This window comes from Onychostoma macrolepis, chromosome 12 (assembly GCF_012432095.1).
Source record: "Onychostoma macrolepis isolate SWU-2019 chromosome 12, ASM1243209v1, whole genome shotgun sequence".
In the NCBI taxonomy this organism is placed as follows: domain Eukaryota; kingdom Metazoa; phylum Chordata; class Actinopteri; order Cypriniformes; family Cyprinidae; genus Onychostoma; species Onychostoma macrolepis.
The window spans coordinates 18,288,309-18,311,715 of record NC_081166.1 but is presented as its reverse complement, the minus strand read 5'-3'; the positions used below and the strand labels follow the sequence as shown (position 1 = coordinate 18,311,715).

At 38.8% G+C, this 23,407-nt stretch overlaps 2 protein-coding genes across 7 annotated transcripts; one reads left to right on the top strand and one right to left on the bottom strand.

The window, feature by feature from the left end:
• Positions 1 to 9,102: 9,102 nt before the first annotated feature.
• On the bottom strand, positions 9,103 to 15,097 carry kcnj19b (potassium inwardly rectifying channel subfamily J member 19b). 3 transcript variants are annotated; one of them, XM_058793067.1, is made up of 3 exons: positions 15,015 to 15,097; positions 10,716 to 10,932; positions 9,103 to 10,434 (listed from the first exon to the last, which is right to left on the bottom strand). In XM_058793067.1, exons 1-3 carry the CDS (start codon positions 15,015 to 15,017, stop codon positions 9,797 to 9,799), a joined length of 858 nt encoding a protein of 285 aa, XP_058649050.1. In that variant the 5' UTR covers positions 15,018 to 15,097; the 3' UTR covers positions 9,103 to 9,796. The 3 variants fall into 3 exon arrangements, with proteins under 3 accessions (XP_058649050.1, XP_058649052.1, XP_058649051.1); XM_058793069.1 differs by lacking the exon at positions 15,015 to 15,097 and adding an exon at positions 14,855 to 15,002 and having other exon boundaries at positions 9,104 to 10,434; XM_058793068.1 differs by lacking the exon at positions 15,015 to 15,097 and adding an exon at positions 13,574 to 13,965 and having other exon boundaries at positions 9,104 to 10,434.
• On the top strand, positions 14,011 to 23,183 carry znf281b (zinc finger protein 281b). 4 transcript variants are annotated; one of them, XM_058793063.1, is made up of 8 exons: positions 14,011 to 14,206; positions 17,799 to 18,211; positions 18,321 to 18,434; positions 18,782 to 18,905; positions 19,016 to 19,099; positions 19,177 to 19,295; positions 19,848 to 21,553; positions 22,789 to 23,183. In XM_058793063.1, the coding sequence occupies exons 1-8, from the start codon at positions 14,143 to 14,145 to the stop codon at positions 22,841 to 22,843; spliced, it is 2,679 nt and encodes an 892-aa protein (XP_058649046.1). In that variant the 5' UTR covers positions 14,011 to 14,142; the 3' UTR covers positions 22,844 to 23,183. The 4 variants fall into 4 exon arrangements, with proteins under 4 accessions (XP_058649046.1, XP_058649045.1, XP_058649047.1 ...); XM_058793062.1 differs by having other exon boundaries at positions 18,318 to 18,434; XM_058793065.1 differs by lacking the exon at positions 14,011 to 14,206 and adding an exon at positions 15,812 to 16,036 and having other exon boundaries at positions 18,318 to 18,434.
• Positions 23,184 to 23,407: the final 224 nt, after the last annotated feature.

The following is a 23,407-nucleotide window of genomic DNA, read 5'->3' as shown; positions in this document are numbered from 1 at the left end:
GAGACCAAGATGGAACTTTTTGGCCTTAATTCTAAGCGGTATGTGTGGAGAAAACCAGGCACTGCTCATCACCTGTCCAATACAGTCCCAACAGTGAAGAATGGTGGTGGCAGCATCATGCTGTGGGGGTGTTTTTCAGCTGCAGGGACAGGACGACTGGTTGCAATCGAGGGAAAGATGAATGCGGCCAAGTACAGGGATATCCTGGACGAAAACCTTCTCCAGAGTGCTCAGGACCTCAGACTGGGCCGAAGGTTTACCTTCCAACAAAACAATGACCCTAAGCACACAGCTAAAATAACAAAGGAGTGGCTTCACAACAACTCCGTGACTGTTCTTGAATGGCCCAGCCAGAGCCCTGACTTAAACCCAATTGAGCATCTCTGGAGAGACCTAAAAATGGCTGTCCACCAACGTTTACCATCCAACCTGACAGAACTGGAGAGGATCTGCAAGGAGGAATGGCAGAGGATCCCCAAATCCAGGTGTGAAAAACTTGTTGCATCTTTCCCAAAAAGACTCATGGCTGTATTAGATCAAAAGGGTGCTTCTACTAAATACTGAGCAAAGGGTCTGAATACATAGGACCATGTGATATTTCAGTTTTTCTTTTTTAATAAATCTGCAAAAATGTCAACAATTCTGTGTTTTTCTGTCAATATGGGGTGCTGTGTGTACATTAATGAGGAAAAAATATGAACTTAAATGATTTTAGCAAATGGCTGCAATATAACTGAGTGAAAAATTTAAGGGGGTCTGAATACTTTCCGCACCCACTGTATGTGTTATATATATATATAGAGAGAGAGAGAGAATTTCAAAAACATTAAAAAATCTTGCCAATCCCAAACATACAGTATGCAAGTGTATCAAGCATTTCAGTAATCGCAGTTTGATTACAGGTTGGTCAGACACTTGCATTGACCTGAGGAGGTAACTAACACTTTATTAAATTATATGACCTGGGTTGTACAAAAACATATGACTTTTATAGGGATTTTTGTTATACAGTCATGGTTGGAGTTGGGTTTTATGGTTCAGGCTTAATCTATTTCTAACAATTTCACCATATTTTAGAAGTTATTATGGCTTCTCTTGAGACGGGGATAAAGAAACCATAACCGCAATTGGCTGCTCAAGCATTTTTCATTCATTAGGCTTATGATTGCACAATGAAAAGAAAAACATAAACATGTCATTTATCAATTTATTACCACAAATATGTCACAAAAAGGTTTTTTTTTTTAAATAAAAGGAAAGAAAAAAAGATCTCGGATATTTAAAAAAATTACATAAAGACAATTTGAGTAGGTCGAGATAAGTCCCTTAAAGTCATTGTATGATTTGCACGTTGACAGCATGGCTGCTAATAGTCTCTGATTATGCAAAGAGCTTCTGGCATAGGTCACAGATTAAAAGGCACTTATTAGCTTTTATCTGTATCCCTTCTTGTGTAATTTATACCTATTATCAGAGAACTAGACAAAGACAGGTTTTTCATGTCATATTTTATGTATTCAAGTCCATTGTGATTTGGTGAGCCCAGAAATCTTCGTGACATCGCTGTTGTTGTTGTCTGTAGCCAGATTGTCTATCATATCCAGCTTGGTTGTTGGCTGGCAGGACATTAGAGAGACAGTGAAGATCCAGAGGTCCAGCCTGCTGTCCTGCCATTCCTCAGGCCGGCGGGATGCCCTGGGCCAAGCTGTTTTACTGGCCGAGTGTTGGCAAAGCCATCCAAGTGTGGTAGTGTTGACACAGCTTGGTCAAACCCCTAATGGCTATTTATAGCCTTTCCCCTGTTGCAATGTTTTTGTTTTTGTTTTACAGAAAAAGGACATTATAAGGTCAGTTTGCCTTTCAGCAGATATTCTGAACAGTTGCTGTCTTTCTAAAACATGACAGAACACCAGTCATAGATTTTATTGACCATCTTCAATCCAATTATAATTATAATAGTTTTTTTTTTTCTTCTTTTTTTAAATAAAAAGAGAACAGTTTGTGGCTTTTTTTTAAGTTGAATTCATTCACATGATAATTTTACATAAATGTTTTGAGTGAATACAAAAAAGTTGTGATGATTTTATCATTTAGATATCATAATTAAAAATCAAATCAGCTTCTCTTCACAAGATGACAGCATTTTACAAATATACATTTATCCTGTATGTGATCATTTGAAAGCATAACGACAAAACATTTAAGAAACATAAATCAAGCATTTTTATATAACAGAATTTAATAAATAAAGTTTAATATGACAAATATGCATTCATTTTTGTTTTATTTAGTTTAAAGGAATCATGGGCTGGTGGTAGTGCTTGAGACATGATTGGTCATTCAATGTAAAAATGTTATAACAATAAAACTAATATAAGAATATGATATAATGAATAAAGCTAATGCTATTAAGATAAAGAGCATTAAGGTCTGACAGGGTGCTAGGCTTACTGTATAAAATATTCACATATCACATTGGGCCTCATTCACGAATTCTTGTGTAAATCGTTCGTAAAGCTGTTCTGACATACATTTTCGGATTCATGAAAGTGTTCGTATTTTCAAAATGTTAGTTGGTACGAAAGAAATGTACACCTGCTCCCTACCAGTTGTAAATGGTGCATAAAACGTTCTGTTCTTTTTGGCAAACTGATGACACTGAATTTTGATGCACTGCCATTATAATATTTTACAAGTTCGTTTGCTCGTTTCGTGTGCGTTTTCTTTTTTTTTTTTTTGTAGCTGAGAGTTGATAAAATGTTCAGCTTTTTTTACAGTCTATGGGTAAAACACAGCGATTGTCACCGTCACTTTTTACCCAGCCATCCAATCAATGGAGGAGGGGCGGGACAAATACACCGACCAATCATCCTACTTGTACAACAACTGAACAACAATAGAGAAGTTAATTGTTTTACGCACAAATTACTGAGAATGTACTCCTATATTTACGAATGTTTAATGAATGAGGTCCATTGTATGCATTTGCTCAAGCTATTTTGCTAAAATACAATTTTTACTTTGTATGTGAGCGCTAGTGAATACGATTACTGCTTGCCCATAAGTTCCGCCCACTGCTGAAGGAACCAGCCGGCATTGGTTTCTGCTGGGTCTTAAAGCTATGTTTTACACTAAAATAATGAAGCCTAAAATAATGAATAATTCCAAATGAACTCTGTCATACTGACATACCATTTACATGAAGCGTGTCAGTTCTACATGGTATGTAAGACTCTTTCGGTTACTCTATCCTATTTTTTTTTTTTTTTAGTGCATCATGCCCAGTGCACATTCCCTGCATTCAGTAGCCTATCCAAGACACCCACCACAATGTCATTAAGTTACAGTGAGCATTGTTGCAACTTTTAAAAAGGAAAGCTGACTTATGTCAGATAAGTCTTTTTTCAAATATTTACTACATTTTTAATCTGTTCCACTGACCAGTTTGTAAGACATACGTAAGTAAATAAACATACATCCATTCATGTGTCTTAAAGCATGTGTGCAAGGTGTTTTTGAATCAAAATGAAAGTAAAAAATATCACCTCTTTTTACATGAAGGCTTTTGAGTCTGGTTAAGCCGTCAATCAATTATAAACTGATTATTTGGGTATCTACAGACTAGAGTTTTTTTTTTTTTTTTAGCATGCGCTTCCAGTGATTGTTATGTAATGTAAATACATTTATACCACCTCTGATATATATATATATATATATATATATATTATTTTTTATTTATTTTATTTTTTAATTTTATTTTTTAAACGCATTTGATACTCAATGTGCTCTATTTCTCTGAGGAAAACCTAATATATTTTAGCATTAAGAATAAATAATTTAGTTGTAGTGTGGGTGAAACCATTTTGGAATGGTGAAAATGATCGTTCTTAATTCATTTAAAAATACAACTGATTATATGTGGAAAATACACTTCAAAAACATTAGATTTTAAACACTTTGATTTGACCTGGGGAGGTCAACCCCAAAATTCATTGCTGTAACAAAGGAATTTAAAAAAGGGTCAAATATGTCGTATACTATACATGCTTGCTTTTGATTTTTGTCCTTGTCAAGTTCAAAGCAATCCCCCACGAACATGTAGTGCAATTAAAGTGGCATGTTAAAGCATGCATTTAAGAGGAAAGTGGGGGTGAAGCTTGAGAAGGAAATTCTAAATAATCAAATACTCACTGATCTTGAATTTTGATGCAAAATGTTTGATTTGTGTCTATAATCTTAGGAGGTGCTAATTTAAATGGCTGGACGAGGTTATTTCTCACTTGTTATCCTCATTTTGTTGCTGCGTTTCATGTACAAATGATTGAGGTCTGTGTGTAGTGGGGTCTAATTTATTGCTTGTGTAAATTGTAATTGAAAAGTTACGTCAAGATGCATGGAAAATGGAGATTTCTATGAACTGCACTAACTCTGGAGATTTAAAATAGACTCTTTTAGAAGAGGCTATATTCATGCATTTCCACTGAAAAATGCTCTGGAGAGAGTCCTGCACTTAAATGCCGAAGATTAAAGCTTTGTGTTGTGTGCTCTCCACATTAGCAGGTCAAGGTTCTGGCATGCCATGTTTTGCATTTCAAAAGCATGTTTATTTAGTGTGCATGTCTTCTGTGGAGTGTGGACACAGCTCTCAGGAAAATTAATAGATAGAAATATTATTTGTCATACCATAAATAATAAAATATAAGCAAGACACCACAAGCAGTTCAGCCAGGGCTTTGCCCATAAACAATGCATTACAGTTTAATTATATATCAACATATTATTAGATGCTAGCAAATGTGCAGTGAGAATTAATACTATATCGATGTGTTAATCAGAAATGAACTTTCAGATCCATTACATTTTAATGCGCCAGTTCCTGATTAAACATGCGGAAAATAGCTGGTTGTTACTTGTCTTTTAGGAAAGCATTGGCTAAGGGAAGCTAATTATTCTGCTACAGCAGAGAAGAATAATAACAGGTCTGATAAAGTGGGTTTTAATGATTTTGGCACAGGAACTCTTCACTGTAGTGCTTCACCACAGGGATCCTTCAACAAACCTGTCAGGCGCACAAATTCAGCCTACACCCATAATTGTCATAGCAAGCAACCAGATTTTTTTGTGATTGGTTCAGTCATTCAGTGAAACAGAAGAGCTAGTTGGGCTAGTTGTCACACTGTAAAAAATGAAGCATGGGTCTTGTAATTTTCATTTTAAAAATTAAGGTGATAATTAAAAAATAGTGTGTATATGTTATTAAAGAAATTCAGTGTTTTATAGGAAATACTGAGTACATTTCACTGATAAAACTATGAAATGTTTTAAGGAAACTTAAGCAGTTTTGAGGCTTGAATTGAGAAACTGATTAAGCTGATCAAATTAAGTAAAGAAGGCTACCTATTTATATTAAGAGAATTAGCTCAATTATGCAGTTTTATTTAATTGTTAGTTCCTGGCATTGTATATATGGCTAGATATGAAGAGTAAATATTGAAATTAATTGCTATTTTATCTGTTTTTAAGTGAAGAGAAACATCTGTTAATGTTTAAGGTTCAGTTACGTTTGACATTTGAAAGAGTTTCTGTTATGTTTGAGTTTCTGTCATTACCAATGTACAGAAGAGTAGAGCTTATGGTAGGTTAATTGCATGTGCTACAATGATGCTTTGTTCAATGAGCAGTAGCTTTGCTAATGTTGGTGCAGTAACAAGTGCTACCCTATTTGAGCTGTCTAGCTTATATTTTTAACTGCACAAAATAATTCAAAGTCAAATGCAAATGGTCCTTACTCAAAATCACAGACTTTTTGAGAATCAATTTAAACACATTAAACAAGCACATTTCACATTTCACTTAATATTAAATACATTTTGTCATAATATGACAAATGTGTCTTTAGCAGTGGTTTCGTATATATATGTCTAATTCAAAAAACTCAAGACAAGAATCAGCTATTTTAACTAAGAGGTTCAACTTTATTTATTTTTTATTATTATTAAAAAACTGTGGCAATGGGGCAAGTTGTCAAATTTTAAATGCTATAAATGTATTCAGTCTACAGTATTTGTTGGCTGAAAGAATGGTTTGATATTTTTGTTATATGTAACACATTTGCTGTTTTATTAAGTTGTTTTACTGTTCAAATATTTGTATTTTACTGACAAAATATCTTTTCTCCTGTGCAATTATGGTGGAAATGTTGAATATTGTGTATACAACTCATCTCAAAATGAGTTCATGAAGCACATGTGTGACAACAAGCATTTATTTTAATTATCGTTGTTTCTTTAATTAGGTTTTGTCATCAGTGTGGCACCTGTCACTGAAGTTCAGCAGAATCTTATGACTTCCTCATGTAAATGCAGAGAAACTTGATTAAAGTATTTTATTAAATCAACATATTAACAAGGATAGGACTCTGGCTGTCTCCTGGCCTTATGGAGAGTTTTCCATCTTGCTGTATTTCTTGAGAGAGGGGCAAATACTCGGAACTGAAGCTGTAACCCAGAGGAAAGCAGTTTTTATTGATTAAGATTCAGGGCCATAGCTGACGCTGCACTTTCTCTAGAATGCCAAAGGCCAAGCCTGCAGCGTAAATATGTCATCGACCGCTCAGGGTTGTGTCTCTGCCTTTTTCGAAAGGAAGCTTGATGTGAAATGGAATTGCAGACACTTCACAGTGTTTTTTTTCCAACCACCTTGAAGGGCCATCAGAGAATGCATTTCAAACACAGTTTACACAAAGTGATACTGAAAAATAACAAAGGACTGTACTTAAAGCAGTTGGCATTGAAATAAGAAAAAAGTGAGTTTCTGTCAGGAGGGGTGTAAAGAAATTGCATGTGAACATGGATACTCCACTAACGATTTCCTTTTCTTTCTATGGTATCATCTCACCATTGCTTATTCACATGGTGAGGTGCTAATGTTTTTTTGTTGTTTTTGTGGTTTGGTTTGACACAGAATTTACTGAGCTCATTAGGTATTAATGAGCATCTGGAATTGTGTTCTAGAGCACATGGTGAGCATGACTGTGAAAATTATGCTTCAATGGAAAAACACTGTTCCTGCATTAAAATTGAGAACAGGGCTGCTCAGGACCAGGTTCATTGAGAAGATGGCTCTAGTATGTTTTAAACAGTGTACTATGGTAAAACATGTAAGGTGCAGTCTGGTCAGGAAAATGTAGCTAAAATTTTAGATCTATCCTTGAGCTGGTGGAGGAAATTCGATCTAAGTTTGAGTTGGAGAGAAGCTAGTTGGATATTCATACTGAATATTTATCAAATGAGAAGGGCGTTCAAATCAGATATGTACGTATGTGGATGGATTATTAGCAGATGTTTCTATGGGCCTCAATACATCAGCCATCTGCCATATTGGAACGGAGCGCAAGTTGCCACCAGAGTTATACACATGTATGAATATCTATGTCTGCAATGGACTTCAGATGATTTTGCTAAACTAACACAATACAACAAGACAAAGCCATTTTTTAAAACCTGTAATATTGAGTTACATTAAAAATACAAACCAACAAATTCTTACCTGTAAACATTTATCCAGTTTCTTTGGGTATTTAAAATTCATCGGCTTTTACAACCAGAGTCCTCCAAGTTAAATTGTACTTTTTTTCTACCAAATAATTTTCTTCTGTGTCGTTGTTAGTACATAATAGGTCAAAAACATAGGCTACATGTCAAAGGCAAATGGTGGATGTATTTATATTGCACACCAACCTGCTTAAAGTAATAACCAAAAATGTATGTATGACCTGCTTTTTATTTAGAAAAGAACATTGGGAACCAGATAACATTGTAGCCCATTGACCTTCAATGTATGAACAAAAATGTGAACCGGGACTCAAACTTGGTGCACTTGCACACGAGGCTATCGGCACTGATGATGACAGAGTTTTTACTTTTGGGTAAACTATTCCTTTAATGAGTGCTCTTTATTATCACAGTCTAGTTCTTCATTGTATATGTGGTACATAGTATGAAAGTACCTTGATTTGGCTGTATAGGTTCTGTTTGACCCTAATGGGCATGTACTAAAGATACTTACTATCAATGCTGACCACTGTGTTGAAACTGCTGTACTGACTCAGGATATCAGACTTCTCTGATCATGATTCCCATTTGCCCTGTTTCTGAGAACATTTATATGCTTCTATGCTGCTTCATCTCTAGAGAAGATATTATTCAGATGTAACATTTGTCCAGGCTGATGTGATGGCGCCCAGTGATCGATATTTTGTCTCAGTCATGACTGCAGTGTCTCTTGGCACCCGGTCAAACAGAGGAAAATAACCTTTCCATCAGAGTGAGGGTCCGCTCCATCATGATGGAAAAGCACTTTGTCTGGTCATTTGCTTCATGACCCTGAACAAGTGAATGGAGAATTTACACCCAAACTCATGGTATTCAGTTTATGAAATAGACATTGAATTACAAAGGTATTTTTTCAAATAAGGAAATTTAATCTTGTAAATTAGATTGGTTTCCTAATGCAAGTGCATTTTGTCAATCTCCATTTCAGGCAGATATAGTATATAAACTGATTTATGTTGACACTGACTGAATTAGGAAATTCTTTTGTATTTATTAATTTTTTGTAATTATTTTTTATTATTATTCTGTATTATTTTTACCTTATGGTTTGCATTAATGGGAATTAAATGCATGGACTTACTGTGTGCCAGCCATGATAAACTGTACTATTATTTCACATTTCCAGCTGCTGCTGTGTTTCCTTAAAAATGAATTGCATGGGTAGTGAACAGTTTAAGAGAACCTCCATGCATCTAATTAAGAGTAATGTCAGTTTATGGCATGTCCCTGTACTGAGTTATTCTTTCTTGGAGGCAAATTCAATTACTTTCATTTCTGCCCACTGCCTGAGGTAAAGATCTCAAGGTTTCCAAGGAGATAATAATTAGTGTTAGCTTTATAAGATGCACAGGTCTCTGGCCCTAAACACAGATGGGACCTAATGCAAATACCCTGATTGAAAGGTTCAGTTACACACTAAATGTTTCATGCCTTTGTTAGCTTTTCTGGGCAGTACAACTGATATACTTGTAGATGCCAGTCAGGAACACCAAAATAATGCTTTTCAAGTTTTTATATTTTATTTTTTTTATTGTACTGTTTCATAGAAATGAATAATGAAATTCTTAAAATAGTAATAATGTTGATTCAAAAGCACAGTAATTTTCATCTTTGCACAGTGTCTTCCAATAAAACGATATTAGAAACATTTGAAAATATTCTCAAATGAAGAAAAATGTTTTGACAAAGAAATAGTTATTTCAGTACTTTTGGTATAGATGGATGAAAACAGTTCACATACCAATATTTCTTATAACATTGATGGCAATAAACATGAATTTTAAAGTATATATATATATATTGCTGACAGAAATGTGACAAAAAGCCTTACACATTTAAAGCCTGTACATCAGTAAACGTTCCTCTAAATAAATACTTAATAAATAACTTGTATAAATAAATGCATGTGATATTTGTGTTCATACTATAAAGGTGCTTAATCATTTAAAAGTAGCTGAAGCTTATTTGAATTCAAACTGAATTCGGAAATCTACAATACTCATATTACTGAGGGCAAAGCAGGGATTTTAATTGAAGGGACGTGGCTCTTCCGTAAGCATAGAGAAGAAGAATCACATTATAGTAATTTTTAAATAAATATTATTCAATATTAAATGATATTGAGAATTATATCTACCTCCTAAGCCTCAATGTTCATCTCTGTGTGAGAAATAAAGACCCATTCAGTGGTCTGCATTCATTCTGCGTAATTTTGGGGGGAGGTTGTCCTCCGGTCGGCCACTGGATGCAGGCAACGGATTAAGGCTTGGCCCTGGGACCGGAGCGGGTACTGGGACCAGTCTGTGATGCTCCAGTTCTCCTGCCGACTGGGTGTGGGCCTCTGAACCCAGCTTAAGAGGTTTGAGCTGGAGCTGATTTTCCGCTTCCCCTTGACCCACCAGGGATCCGAGTCGCTGCACCCTGAGGGGCAGGTCACTCATGCTGGAGGCCTTTTCTGTTGGCTGCGTGCTTCCAGTTTTAAGGACCTCTTTTCCATTCTTAGAGCTCATACGCTGGAGCTTGCTGGGTAATTTGGATCCAGGTTCTTCGGTGTGATGAACCCCATCGAAAGAGAAGATGCGCTCTCTGCGATTATGACCATCAAGCAATGTGGGTGATAGAACAGGACCGGGGGAGGGCAGGGAGGATTTTTCATCCTGCTCCTTCACACTGTATGGAGGAGTGGGCACCTCAAAAGTGTTGTGAAACTCAGAGTAATCCACCCTGAAGAATCCCTCCTCCAGTGACATGACGGGGAGGAAGCGGTGACCCCACAGAACTTCGTCCTCTGTGTAAGAAGTTCGTGCCTGGCATGTCATGCCTGAAAGGGAAGCCATAGATTCATATTAGAATGAAAAGACAGAAACAGAATATATGAATATAATACAATGTAATTGCTAAACACAAATTGCTAGACAGAACTAGTGTTACCAGTGTGTTGTTGTGCATGTAATACTCAGCATTGCAATTACACATTTTTCACATTATTCTAATTGTTAAGATGTAGTTAACTCTCTAACAAATGCAAAACATATTTTTCATTTGTGTGTGTGTGTGTGTGAGAGAGAGAATTAACACATTGTGGTAATGTCTGATACTAACCTGTAGTTTCTACAATGCCTTCTAGGATGACGACAATCTCAAACTGCTCATTCATGAGGGAGCGCTGAGACAGGTCGAAAAAAGGGCTATTGGAATTGATCTCATGACATATTGTGAGGGGGGAGACAAGAAAAAGTTGGTCAGCACCCGTTCCAAATCCCACATCCAATTCCCGCTGATCCAAAGGTAGAAACTCTCCCTCAGGGGTTTGACGAGACTAAAGCAAACACAGGGTGAGATAAGCGGTTAAGGCACATTCACAATTTTTCGTTCATATACTAGAGTTTGTAATACTACATTTAATCTCGCCATACACCTCAGAGGATTTTTTTGATAAAGATCTCAGCCTGTGGTGCTCAGGGGTGAAGTAAAAATTAATTGTGCTGATAGTAATGTTTATTTGCACACGCTGCCTGTGCTGTTGTGAATTCACTGAAGGAATTATGCAAATCAGGTAACAGCACAAACATGCCCCAAAAATCAGTACTGAACACAGTTTGCATGATACAATTGCCCAGACCTTAAAGGATGAGTGTGAGTGTTGTGCAGGATGTCACAAATCATTTAAAGGGCATCTTCAGTCAACCACAGTTTGTTAATCTACCTTTACACATAGCCTTGTGTTTCCATATTAACATTAGAGATTGGCAGTGAAGTCAGCAGGGTTGGTTGCCTGTGCCGAAGGCCACAGATGGTGAACAGACTGAGAGCACCAATCACAGTGGTGTTCCCAGGAAAAGAGTGAGAGTTTTCACAAGTATAGATGCAGTGCCACTGTCACACACACACACACACACACACACACACAAAAAAAAATACACAAATGTTCTTATTTTAAGGAAATTATAACACACAAGTGCAAAACCTTCAAAGGGGACCACAAGATGTGTCATCTGCTGGTGTGATAAAGGTAGTGGAGAGATATCTGCTGACAGTCCTTGACTGCAGCTGAAACTAAGTGTGGATTGCACTTCCCACATATGCGTGTGAACCCAAAGCACATCACATATCAGAATGTCATTAATGTAACTTTTGAGGGGTCTTTTTTTTTTTTTTGCTCGGCTTTTGCTTGCAAATTTAATTGTAATATTTAGCTAATTTTTTTAATTAAAATATTTTAGTGAATACTTTACACATTTAGATGTAAACACTTCCAAAAAAGGTGGTTTTAATTATAGAAGAATATTATGGAAATGCCCAAAAACCAAGACTACTGCTACAGGGAATGACAAGATAAATTTTTAACGTCTTTTTTCAAAGCGAGGATGCAAGGGGAGGTAAGACAGTTCCCTGGAGTTCAGGGGTAGGGAGCTATGAGACAAATTCTCTTTCGTTCCTCGCAGCTCGTACCCAGCATGAAGTCCCTGGTGATATTTAATCATTTTTGTCAAATCCCTCAGCCTTAGTGAGATGCTATAAAGCCCTGCCATTCTAACCACAAAACTCGAGGGAGGCCATCGTCTTCACATGCAAAAGTCCACATGATTTTTCTTTCAAATATCTGTAGAAACAAACATGTCAAAGCTTATGGAACACAGCATGCAGTTGCCAGTTTAGACAGATGAGTGCAGGAGATGTTTTTTTTTGTTTGTTTGTTTGTGTGTGCATTGCATGGACGTCAAATTAACTTTTTTGACCTGAGGGAGAACTTTCAATTGCAAATGCCAATGATTGACAATATATTAATTTCCAAAATATTGATCATTATCTTTTTGAGACGCTCTCAAGACAGCCAGGCCAGTAAAAACACTGTATAGCATAAACACTTCTCAGGCATTAGCCATAGTAAACAGTAAAGGAAAGCAAAAGAGACTGTAAATTTCAGAAGCAGGACAGAGTGCTTACGCTGCAGGCCGCTCTGAGAGCGATAGATGGGTTGCTGTTTTTTTCTAGCGCTCTGAATAGGACAGTAACGAGCAAAGGGCAAAATGGAAGGGAGGAAGGTGCTTATGAAGTCAACCATCCGTCATCCCGTGCTCACTGCATTGCGCCTACTGTGGTGTGGTGAGAGCCATGTGTCAATCATGCTCTTCTTTTCTCAGAACACAGCTTCCCACCCCAACAGCCGCCTTCTGTGTGTCTACTGCTTTCCGCTCTGTTCAGCCCCATGTTTTGTGTATTGCTTATCGTAAATCCTGGGGCGCATTTTCTTTGCCCTTTCCCCATATGTTCTCTCACTCTTACATCATTCTCACTGGGGATGCACTGGTGAATTCTGCCATTTGGAGATTGTTCAGTGTAAAAAAATATATATTTAATCAGTATTTTGTTTTGGTTTCCAGTTATGGCAAAAATGTGTTAAAAAAAGACGTATGACTTGTATAAACCTAACTAAAAAAGCAAAAACAAAAAAATCAATTTGTTAAAAAGGTAAATAAATAAAACAATAATAATGCAAGATATATTCTTGAAACCCAGATGTAATATAGTAATCTCATCCATTTTCTCAAGCTATATATTTTTTTTTTAATGAAGCCTAGATATTTTTCCTGAAAACAAACCAAAAATATTCATTAAAAATGTTTTATTTGGCTGTGTTCCAGTTCAGATCATGTTTTTGTATTTTCTGTCAAGTATTTTATAATTATTTTGGTTATTTGTTTTACCAATTACAGCTGAAAGATGAGCTGGGTAGGTAATATGTTAACTCATGAAATAACACATTGCATTTGCTTGGACATGTGATTCGCTTGAATTACTTAAAATGGCATGGAATTTTAAACAACATAACATCTTTGCCCTTTCAATGGTCATGCAATGTGACCTTGGACCTTACAAAGAGTTACTCTCCTACTCCTAGTGACAGTTTAAATCGAGCCAAAAGAAATGTACTTTATGTCCAAGAAGCATACTCTTACCGCAAGGCTTCCCACGGGAATCCATATAATCAGAATGGGAATGTGTCCAATTCATTTATGCACGTCACTGCTCTTTGTTCTGAGAGAAAACCAGATCTCCATGCAAATCAGAGACCGCTGAGGTCGGATTGCATTACATTAGAGGTGCAAACAGGCATTGGCCAATTTTACAGTATGGCGAGCTCTGTTTAAAATCAATGCAAGCTCCCCTCCCCATATGTCACGTGAAGCATCAAAACATCCAACACTGCTCTTAACTAGGCTCGGAACCAACAACATAATGTTATGTATGATATTTTCCCTATAGCATTGTTGAGAGATGCGCCTTTGTGCTCTTAAAACCTGTGCGCAAACACAAACACACCACACGTGATCTATTGACATTAATAGTATTTTCTACAGAAAGCACTACCTTAATGAGCTTGCACCTGATCTGCGCCGACACCATGTGGCTATTCCTGAGATTCCCGACCCTAAACATGAGGCAGAGCTTCCCGTCCCGTTGTGAGATAACCGCGTCCTGGCTGAACATGAGGGTCTCTGCGCGTTTCTTGGGCTGAGACATCTTAATGAACATACAGCCGATGAGAAACGCGTCCACGATCGAGCCCAGCAACGACTGGAACAGGAAAAGTATGATGCCCTCCGGGCACTTCTCCGTTATGTATCGGTACCCGTAGCCTATAGTCGCCTCAGTCTCGATGAAGAACAGGAAAGCGGAGGGAAAGTTGTAAACGTTGGCGACGCACGGCGTGTACGATTCGTCGTGGCCGTGGCCGAGGTCCCCGCGGATGTACGCGATGATCCACCACATAGATGCCATGATAAGCCACGCGACTGTGTACGTTAAAAGGAAAATGAGCATGTTCCAGCGCCACTTGAGGTCCACGAGTGTGGTGAAGAGGTCAGAGATGTACCTACTGGTCTCGCCGCCAAGGTTACCGTGCTGGACATTGCAGCGCCCGTTTTTCTCCACGAACCTCTGGCGCTTTCTTTTGGCCGGGGCAGAAAAGGACATAGCCCGGTTGGTGTTCACCACCTGATAGTCTTCGCCGAATTTTCGCCTGATCGTAGACATGATGCGCGAGCCACAATTGTTAGATAAGCAAGCTAGAAGGATGTCTTAAGTTTCGCGCGGGTCTGTTTCCACACGTTCGCCGTGGCGCTCCATAGATCGACAACTTCGCTTGCTGCCTTTCAGTTAAGATTATTTCTGTTATCCTCAAATTGATCAAATGTATGGATGCGCAAAAAAAACAATTTAGTAAAAACAGCAAGTACTCGCGTGTCTTTCTCGCAACTTCTCAGCTTGGAGATGTGTAGTGTAGATAAACTGCGGCACCGAATCTGAACTGACGCGCGCTTCTTCTACCTATAAGATGTGTGTGTGAGAGAGAGAGGGAGGTTGAGCAAACGTTCTTGTGTGTGTGTGTGTTCAAACCATTGAGCAGCAGTAGTAGTGTGAGGAGAAAGGGGTTGTTTCTCTTGAGTGCGTTTGTCTGCTAAAATACTAGCATTACAGTGCCATCTGCTGAGGGCACATAGACAGATGAAGACTGCTTAAAAAAAATAAAAATAAAAAATAGAACACTGGGTGATGTTTACCAAAATCAAATGACTAAAAGAAAAATTATTTTAAGGAAAACCTACTTTTAGAAAAGTTAACGACAATCAGATTTCCTCGTTAAATAATGACAACAGGTTACAAAATAATAGACAAAACAAAAATGTGAAAATCTGTAAGTTTAAAGAACATTCAATTTGATTGATTTTTGCTCTTTATTGCAAAACACAGTAGCCTATACAAAAGCTTTAAGTGAATGTAAATTGGATAAAATAGTTTTAGGATTTACACTACACCTTATTTTGTCAGCTGACACACACACACACACACACATAAATCTGAAAAGTTGTTGCTGACTACTACTAAGTTGACTACACATTTTGTCAGCTGACATACATTAAAATCTGAAAAGTTGCTGTCCAAACCAGTTTATAAGTCAATGATGGGCTTGAATGAAAGTTGGTGATTGAAATATTTAACAAAACAAATGTCCTTGAGTCCGATTAATTTCTTGTAGAGTGCTCAGTAAAATCAGTTTATGATAGATAGATATGTTATATAAAAGTATATATAGCCTGATTAGAGGATTAAGTGATAATAATAATAAAATAAACCGTCCCAGCAATTTTGTAAAGAACTCATTTATACGCAGGACAAAGTCGCAGATGTTCAGATAGGCACACTCTTCATTTGCATAGTGGCCCCCTGCTTGACTACTCCTGCCTGTATCCGTCTGTCTCCTCTCACGACCCGTCCGCTCAACCCATAATTCCCAGCGTCGACACAACATGGAAGAGGCCAACAGCTGCAAGAGAACAATGTTTTGGCTGTAAAGTAACTCAAAGAATCGAGCGCCGGGATTCATTTGAATGCTACGAGTCGGCCGCGGTCATGTACAAGTAAGTGGGATTGCGTTTGTACTATTTATTTGTGCCTGAGGTTGTAAAGATGAGGGATTGCGCACTGCTGAGAGCTCCAAATGAAATCACAGCCGCTCAAGCGAGAGATGCGTTTCAGCGCCGAGCATCATTGTTTCTGCTGCTTGAGACTGAGGCGATTAAGGCGCTTTTAGCAAAAAATTAAATCTACTTTTGCAGACGTACACATATACCAGTCTCCGTGTGCTCTTTACATCGCACTTATCGCCGCATATTCACGGCGGATTGTGTTACTGTGTGTGGGCTATAATTAGTGATGGTGACGAATGGATGAATGGTCACGATATATCACACTCGTGCACAGGGCAAGCACGAGAACGGCGACAAAATTGCAGCACTTCAGTTCTCATCAAAGAAACTACACTGGAAACGCACGATTCTCAGTGTATCGGGCTTGGTTTGTTGTAATGGGAGCATTATAGCGCCTCGCGTGCGGTGTGGAGATGGGCTGTTAGCAGTAGCTCTTTCATCTGCATGCTATTGCTGGCTAACCCCATTCGTCACGTAGTTCAATAAAACACTTGATTTTGCTTGTGTCTTTTAGTTTTTATCTTTCTTGTATGGCGTATTCGTGTCGAGAGGTATCCATATGTACACACACGAGTTTCTTTAAAATTGTATTTAAGTACTCTTTCGCTTTAGTTAGCCGTTAGCTGCTAATGGAGTCATTTAGACCGAGATGTGTTTGGTAATTGTGATGAACGACTAGATTAGCCGGATTTGATTAAACGGGTTACATTTTACACAGTTAAACTCTGCAAACGTGTTAAGTAAACATAGCAATTCCATGAAATTAAACTACCCGTGTACTTAAACGTGATATACTACTACTAATAATAATAAATATGTATTTAAAACGGGGTTATATCAATAAGATTAAGCAGCTATCCATTAACGTTAGCTGATCACAATAGAGAACAATGCTGGGGCACCCACAGACTTAGAGCTCGGACCGTGTTTAATTTTCTAAAAAGATGATAAACTACAAATAAAGGGTGTTTTAAGTATTTATTGAAGCAATTTCCAGTGTGTTTGCAAAAACTGTTTCAAAGTCGTCCTTTTTATTTTTAATCTAATGATGCTAAGGTTAGCTAACAGATCATCAAAAAGGACTGATCCGGGTCTTCAGAAGGGTTGCATATATTTATTTATTTTGACTTGTGCTTATACACATTAATCAAAACTAAAACATTGTTGTAGTTTATTACTTATGGTGTCGTTGACCCGAATTTGGTTGAAATGATCTCAACACTCGATAATCGCAATCTGTAATGTTTTAAAAGGACTAGGCCTAATTGTAGAAAAAAATCATATTTCCCCACTTAGACCTTGTATATTATAAATATTCGTGACAATTTAATAACGACATTAAAGAAAGAGAGAACGCTTAGTCTGTTTTATGATTTTGAAATAATATAGTTCTGAAGTTGCTTATATTTTGGTGGTTTGGTCAGCTTTTATATGTCAGCTGCTTCAGTAATAAGGTAAATCACTAGAATCATTCTGACTTTGGAGAGGTCTTTAATTGCCTGTACCTAGCACAGCAATTATGACCTTGATTTCAGAGGTATCTGATAACTTCTGGTGGAATTAACACATTGCATCTTGGAAAATCAATGCAGCATGTTTTCTATAAATTACAAATTGTCTGTTCCTCAATGGTATATGACATTGATGTACTAAATCAATTCATAATCCGTCTCATATTTTCATGTCTTCATAGCATATTTCATCAATGAACTTTGGCCTGTTGAAGACCCAAGCATGAGTATTATCCAAGACAAGCTAGGCAATGAGTTTTTACGGAACGGAGGCATGGACCCCAACTTCCCCCCCAGCATGATCATGTTCAGCCATTTACCTCCAGTGACCAGCTTCACGCGCCTGACCTCACAAGCCTCCATGTCGGATCTGCCCCAAGAGATGATCCTGAAGAAGGAGCGTGACTCTCCTGACCACGGTGGTGGCTTTCTCCACAGTATGGGTATCAAACAGGAGAAGCTCAGCGAGTTGGATTACCGCCTTCCAATGTATGCAACAGGAACCGGAACAACAGGAGGAAAAAGCACTGATATGCTGGACATGTCGCTTGGCAACCACCAGAATATGCTTTTGCATGACCTAAGCCTTAGCAACGTAAGTCAAGATGATAAATGAGATGTTATTGATACACGGTGTTCTACGTGCTGTACTATACTGTCTTTGTGTTTTTATTTCATGCCATTTTTCTGTGCTTAATTAGCAGTTCTCTGGAAGACTGGGGAAAGACCCAAAAGAATCTGGGCCTAGAAGAGGGAGGAGAGCAAATGGAGAAGGACCAGATGGCAAAGCCAGAAGGAAACAAGGAGATTCTGCAAAGGTATGTATAGGCTACCATTTAATGGTTCACCATCATTTAAAACTTTCATAGTTTGTAGAATTTTGAAATGCAAACATTGTGATGTAACTGTCACAAATGGATCATGCACATTCTTTTGGACTCTTTTGTATGACAGTGTTTGCCAATAGCAGAAGTGTAATTGTCTACAGAAGTGTTAGTTTATCAACTTTTATTTCAACATTAACCTGAGACATCTCCGATACACCGACCTTTCAAATATACACACATGCATGTGTGTATGTATGGCCTAAAATAAGTGAGTTATTCATTTTGTTAGTTAATACATGCAGGCGTTTTAATGTCTTTTTGTCTACTTGCTGTTTTAGTCACTCATGCTGGATGGTGATGCTGGGCCCCTCTCTCCCAACTCTAAACCGCATATTTGCGAGCACTGCAATGCAGCCTTCCGCAGTTCATATCATCTGCGGAGACATGTGCTCATTCACACAGGTGAGCAGCTTTTACTGTTAACTCCACTAGAGCGGAGACATTCAGGCTCAAACAGTATTTATGGGGTGTTTCTGGTAAAAAGCTAAATGGATTTGCTTTTTATTGTACAGGTGAGAGGCCTTTCAGGTGCAGTCAGTGTAATATGAGCTTCATACAGAAGTATCTGCTGCAGCGGCATGAGAAAATCCACAGCGGTGAGTGTTTACTTTTGTTCTATACTTGTCAGAGGTAAATATTAAGATGGTGCTGAGATGTTTTTTTTTTTCCTCAGGGGAGAAACCATTCAGCTGTGACCAGTGCAACATGCGCTTTATACAGAAGTACCACATGGAGAGACACAAAAGGACACACAGTGGAGAAAAGCCATATAAATGTGACACCTGTCTACAGGTGAGTCCTAACAGATAATTATTATCTAGTGTGAAAGTAGTAGTAATCAAAATGGATTTTGATTGAAATATACAATATTTGGGTCAGTGACAAATAAGAGTGTCCACAATAAAGACATGGGGAAAAACATAGAAGTCAGCATTTTTTTCTTATTTCATTAGCTGCTAGAGATACATAGCTTTGAAGAATAATAAGTGCAGTGGACGGTGTTTGATTATGTCAGTAAATGAAAATATAACAACTACCAGTTTGCATTATTAAGAGGCATATTAGAATGTTTTTGTGATGACTGGAAGTGGATGACACTGGAAATCCTTGCACATGCAAGTTAAAATGGCTGTGCCCACTCTTACATTAAAAATAATGTGTACAATTGAGCCTCCAAGATGGCTAACATTGGCCTATATCCGAGTCAATGTCTGGAGGACGGAAGAGCGAGGAAATGAAGAAGCATCAATTTGAGTATTGAGAACCACCCAATGTATTCCTTAACAAGTTCATTGATCTGGACAAAATAACGAGCATCACTAACACACTTTATTTTCCCCATAGTATTTTTCACGGACAGATCGATTACTGAAGCACAAGAGAACCTGTGGAGAAGCCATAAAGAAAGGTCTGGATCCAGGGATGCTGGACCTCGGAGATGATGAGGACATGGGTCAAGGCAGCTACCTACTCACTCAGGGAAACACTAGTGCCCCATCACGCAAGAGGGGCAAGTCCAAAAGTAGCAATGATGGAGGAGAACGACGAAGAAAGAAAGGAGCAGCTGTGGGAGGAGGAGTGCAGATGGCGCAAGGACTCTGCCCACAAGACTATGCCTTGAACATCCCCAGTGGATCGGGGGCATCTTCTTCAGGGGCTCTGGATGAGACAAGCATGGACAACCAGCATGGACGCACACCCAAGCTTGTATTTAAGAAAGGTGGCCGCAAGGGAAATGACAAGGGTGCGATTTCTATGGAGCAGGCCAACCATGAGCAGAAGCTGCTGACGCAGAAGCCAGGCTCTATGGACATGTCTGGAGCCGGAAATATGGATGGTCTCGGCCTCCTCCATACCGCCAGTGTACCCAAACAAGGAGGTACCAGCAGCAATTATGATGATGCCATGCAGTTTTTGAAAAAGAGACGGTACCTGCATGCTGCTAACAGTGCAGCAGACTTCAGCTCTGTCCACCTTCCGCAGCCGACAGTAATCCAGGGTGGCATTGGAGAACCTACATTGGCCTTGCTTGACACCTCGCCTTTGGTAAGCGTTGACAAGCATGACAAATCAGGGATCCCAGATGAGGTGCTGCAAAGCCTGCTGGACCACTACAGCCACAAATCTGATGGCTCTCACCATGATGTCACATTCGATCTGCAAGATTCACACCACGTGGAATTGCATCCAGCCTCCACCACCTCTGAACTGGGTCAGGATGAGGGATCTCCTGGCTCTGGAGACAAGAATGGGGTGATGAACGAATACTCAAAGTTCTTGCTCCAGACCCTGGAGAGAACCAGCCATAGCAGCAACTTTATTTTGGGACCATCCGGACCCTACCCAAGCCTGTTGTCATCTAGCAGCAGCCCTGCTAGCACACTCTTCCCAGACAAAAACATCTACACTACCTCACCACTGGAGTGTGGATTCGGACAGCCTGTTTCCTCCCCTCTTGCACCTTCCTCCTCGACATCCCTAAGCAAGTCCCATTTCGGAATGCTGGTAGGTTCTCCGTCACCTTCCCATGCCTCACCATCCTCTCAACAGGCCTTTCATCTCAGCAGTCTGGAGCCTGTCCCTCACCAGCAGCTTACCCCGTCTCAAGAGCTCAACGACCAGCTGGAGAAGCAGCACTCACCGCCATACCCTCTTGCAACTCAGGAGCTGACCAACGGTGGCCAGAAAGACCAACAGTCCAAGAACAGTGGCTCTTCCGTCAACAGCAGCAACAACAGGAACGGCACCGGTGGCGGCTCGTCTAATGGCTCTGTCTACCCTGACCTCACTGCCCTGGAGCCATCTAAGGAAGTGGACATGCGTTCCGCCTACCAGATAGAGAACTTCGCCCAAGCCTTCGGGTCTCAATTCAAGTCTGGTCGCCGAACCCCACTCGGTTATGGTGGCGACCCACGAGTGGGTGTCGTGGAGGTTGACCACAGGATACAGCGGACTCCCGTGTCTGAATTCTCAGGGTATACTAGTCTGTTAGCAGATGTCAACGAGCCAGCTAGCTCAGGATCCAAAACCCCCACAAGCCAAAGTTACAGGTAAAGGTTAAGGGAAGAATACCTGACCCTGTTATGTGGGACGAGGACCGTCTCCAATGCTTCCCTCTCCTCGCTGATTAAGACTTTAATACACTGCCATTAAATGTCAATAGAAGACGTTACCAGGGAAGGTCTTCAAGACCTCAAATGCAATTTTTCACATTCTTCTTTTTAATGTGTTTTAGTCATTTTATTTTATTAGCGTAGTGGTGAGGTAAAACTAGATTTAAATGAAATTTCCGGTGAAATTAGAGGCTAGCGAAGGACTTTTTCAGAAATCTTGTATGTCTTAGCAATCATAGTCCAATTGTAAGATTAAGTTAAAAATGAAAGATGATTTACAATAATAACAGATGTCAGGGAGTGGCCCAGTATTCAATGGCAAAAAATGTATTGTCTGTTACAATGATCTAAAGTATTACTCAGGAAAAAGCAGTAAAAAAAAAAATTTTTTTTAAATAAGGTGCACTAGCACCCTTTTTTACAGGTGTACTTTTGAAATGACAGTGAAGATTCTTGTTTTTGAAATTCCTTGGAGAAAAAGACAAAGCCAATCGGGAATCTGCGTGTTCAGTGGTATGACACTGGAGACTTTTTCCACTTCTTGTGCGTTTGTAAAGTTTATGGTACTTCTGATATCAGTTTGAAAACACTTTCATCCCCTAAGGGCCATGTTTAAAACACAAAAACATACTGGTAGTCAAGTAGGCTGATAGAAACATTCAAGTGTATGTAGATATTTATTTGTAGCTACATGGAACTATATAACTATTGTCTCAGGGTGAGCAGTAATTCTTATCCCCTTCTTTAAACTTTACTTTTTGTCAGCTGACATCACTTTGATCTCTCAAGGAATCAAATAAGCACTTTTATAAACCACTGAAAGCAAGAATTCAGATTCAGGACACAAAACTATTATTTTTGATGAAAAAAGCTGTGATTTTTAAAAGTGGGGGAGGGAACGGAAAATCCGCCATAACAAAGGGCATTTTTGAATATCCATTGGGGGTATAGGTGATATTTTGTTCCTTTTATTGAAAACACTGTTATTGGACATAAATGCCACTTTTTTTATAGTTGTGGGCTTCTCTGAAGCATTTTTGCTCTGAAGGTGTTCAGGTATCATGATTATTTGACTTGGGCTGAGCAGCCACAATTGGAGTTCTACCTCTTATTGTGTAGTTTTGATTTTAATGCCTGACAAAATTGCAAGCTTCCCTTTTACATTGTTGCAGGGAGAAGAACCCAGTGAATCGGAAGGACCTAAACCTGTGGTGTTTTTGTTATTGAATGAGCAGTGAATTAGGCAAAGACTTCATGTTGAGACGAGGTGTTTTCTTCCCAATGCAATTGTTGATGCCCTTGGAAAGAGTGGTAGGCTGCTTTGTCTTCCTGTTTTCTGGCCCATGCAGCAACACTGTCTGTTGTGTGGCCTTTCTGTGATCCTGCCCTGTTTTTTCCCCTTGCCTTTTACGGAAACCTGTCCCAGAGAAATGCCATCGCTGTGATGGTGTCAAGAACAAAGTCTGAATGCTGCACTCCAAACTCGTTCCATGCTTTTGTAGAATGAAAAAAAAAAAAAAAAAAAAGGAAAAGAAAAGAGTGGCGTGAAGAATAGGATTGACCTTAATATACCTCATATCATTGTAAAAATGAGAAAACCAGGGACATGTTTCATGTAGTGGAAATATTGTAGTATGTGTCAGCTTATTGTATAATTGTATAATGCCACCCGTGTTTACAGATAAAAGCTGATTTGTTGGAATACAAATGTACACTTTTTTTTTTTTCTTCTTCAGTTAAACGGTGATGCCAAGCAGTGTTTCATTGTAGAGTAATACCTAGACTTTCATG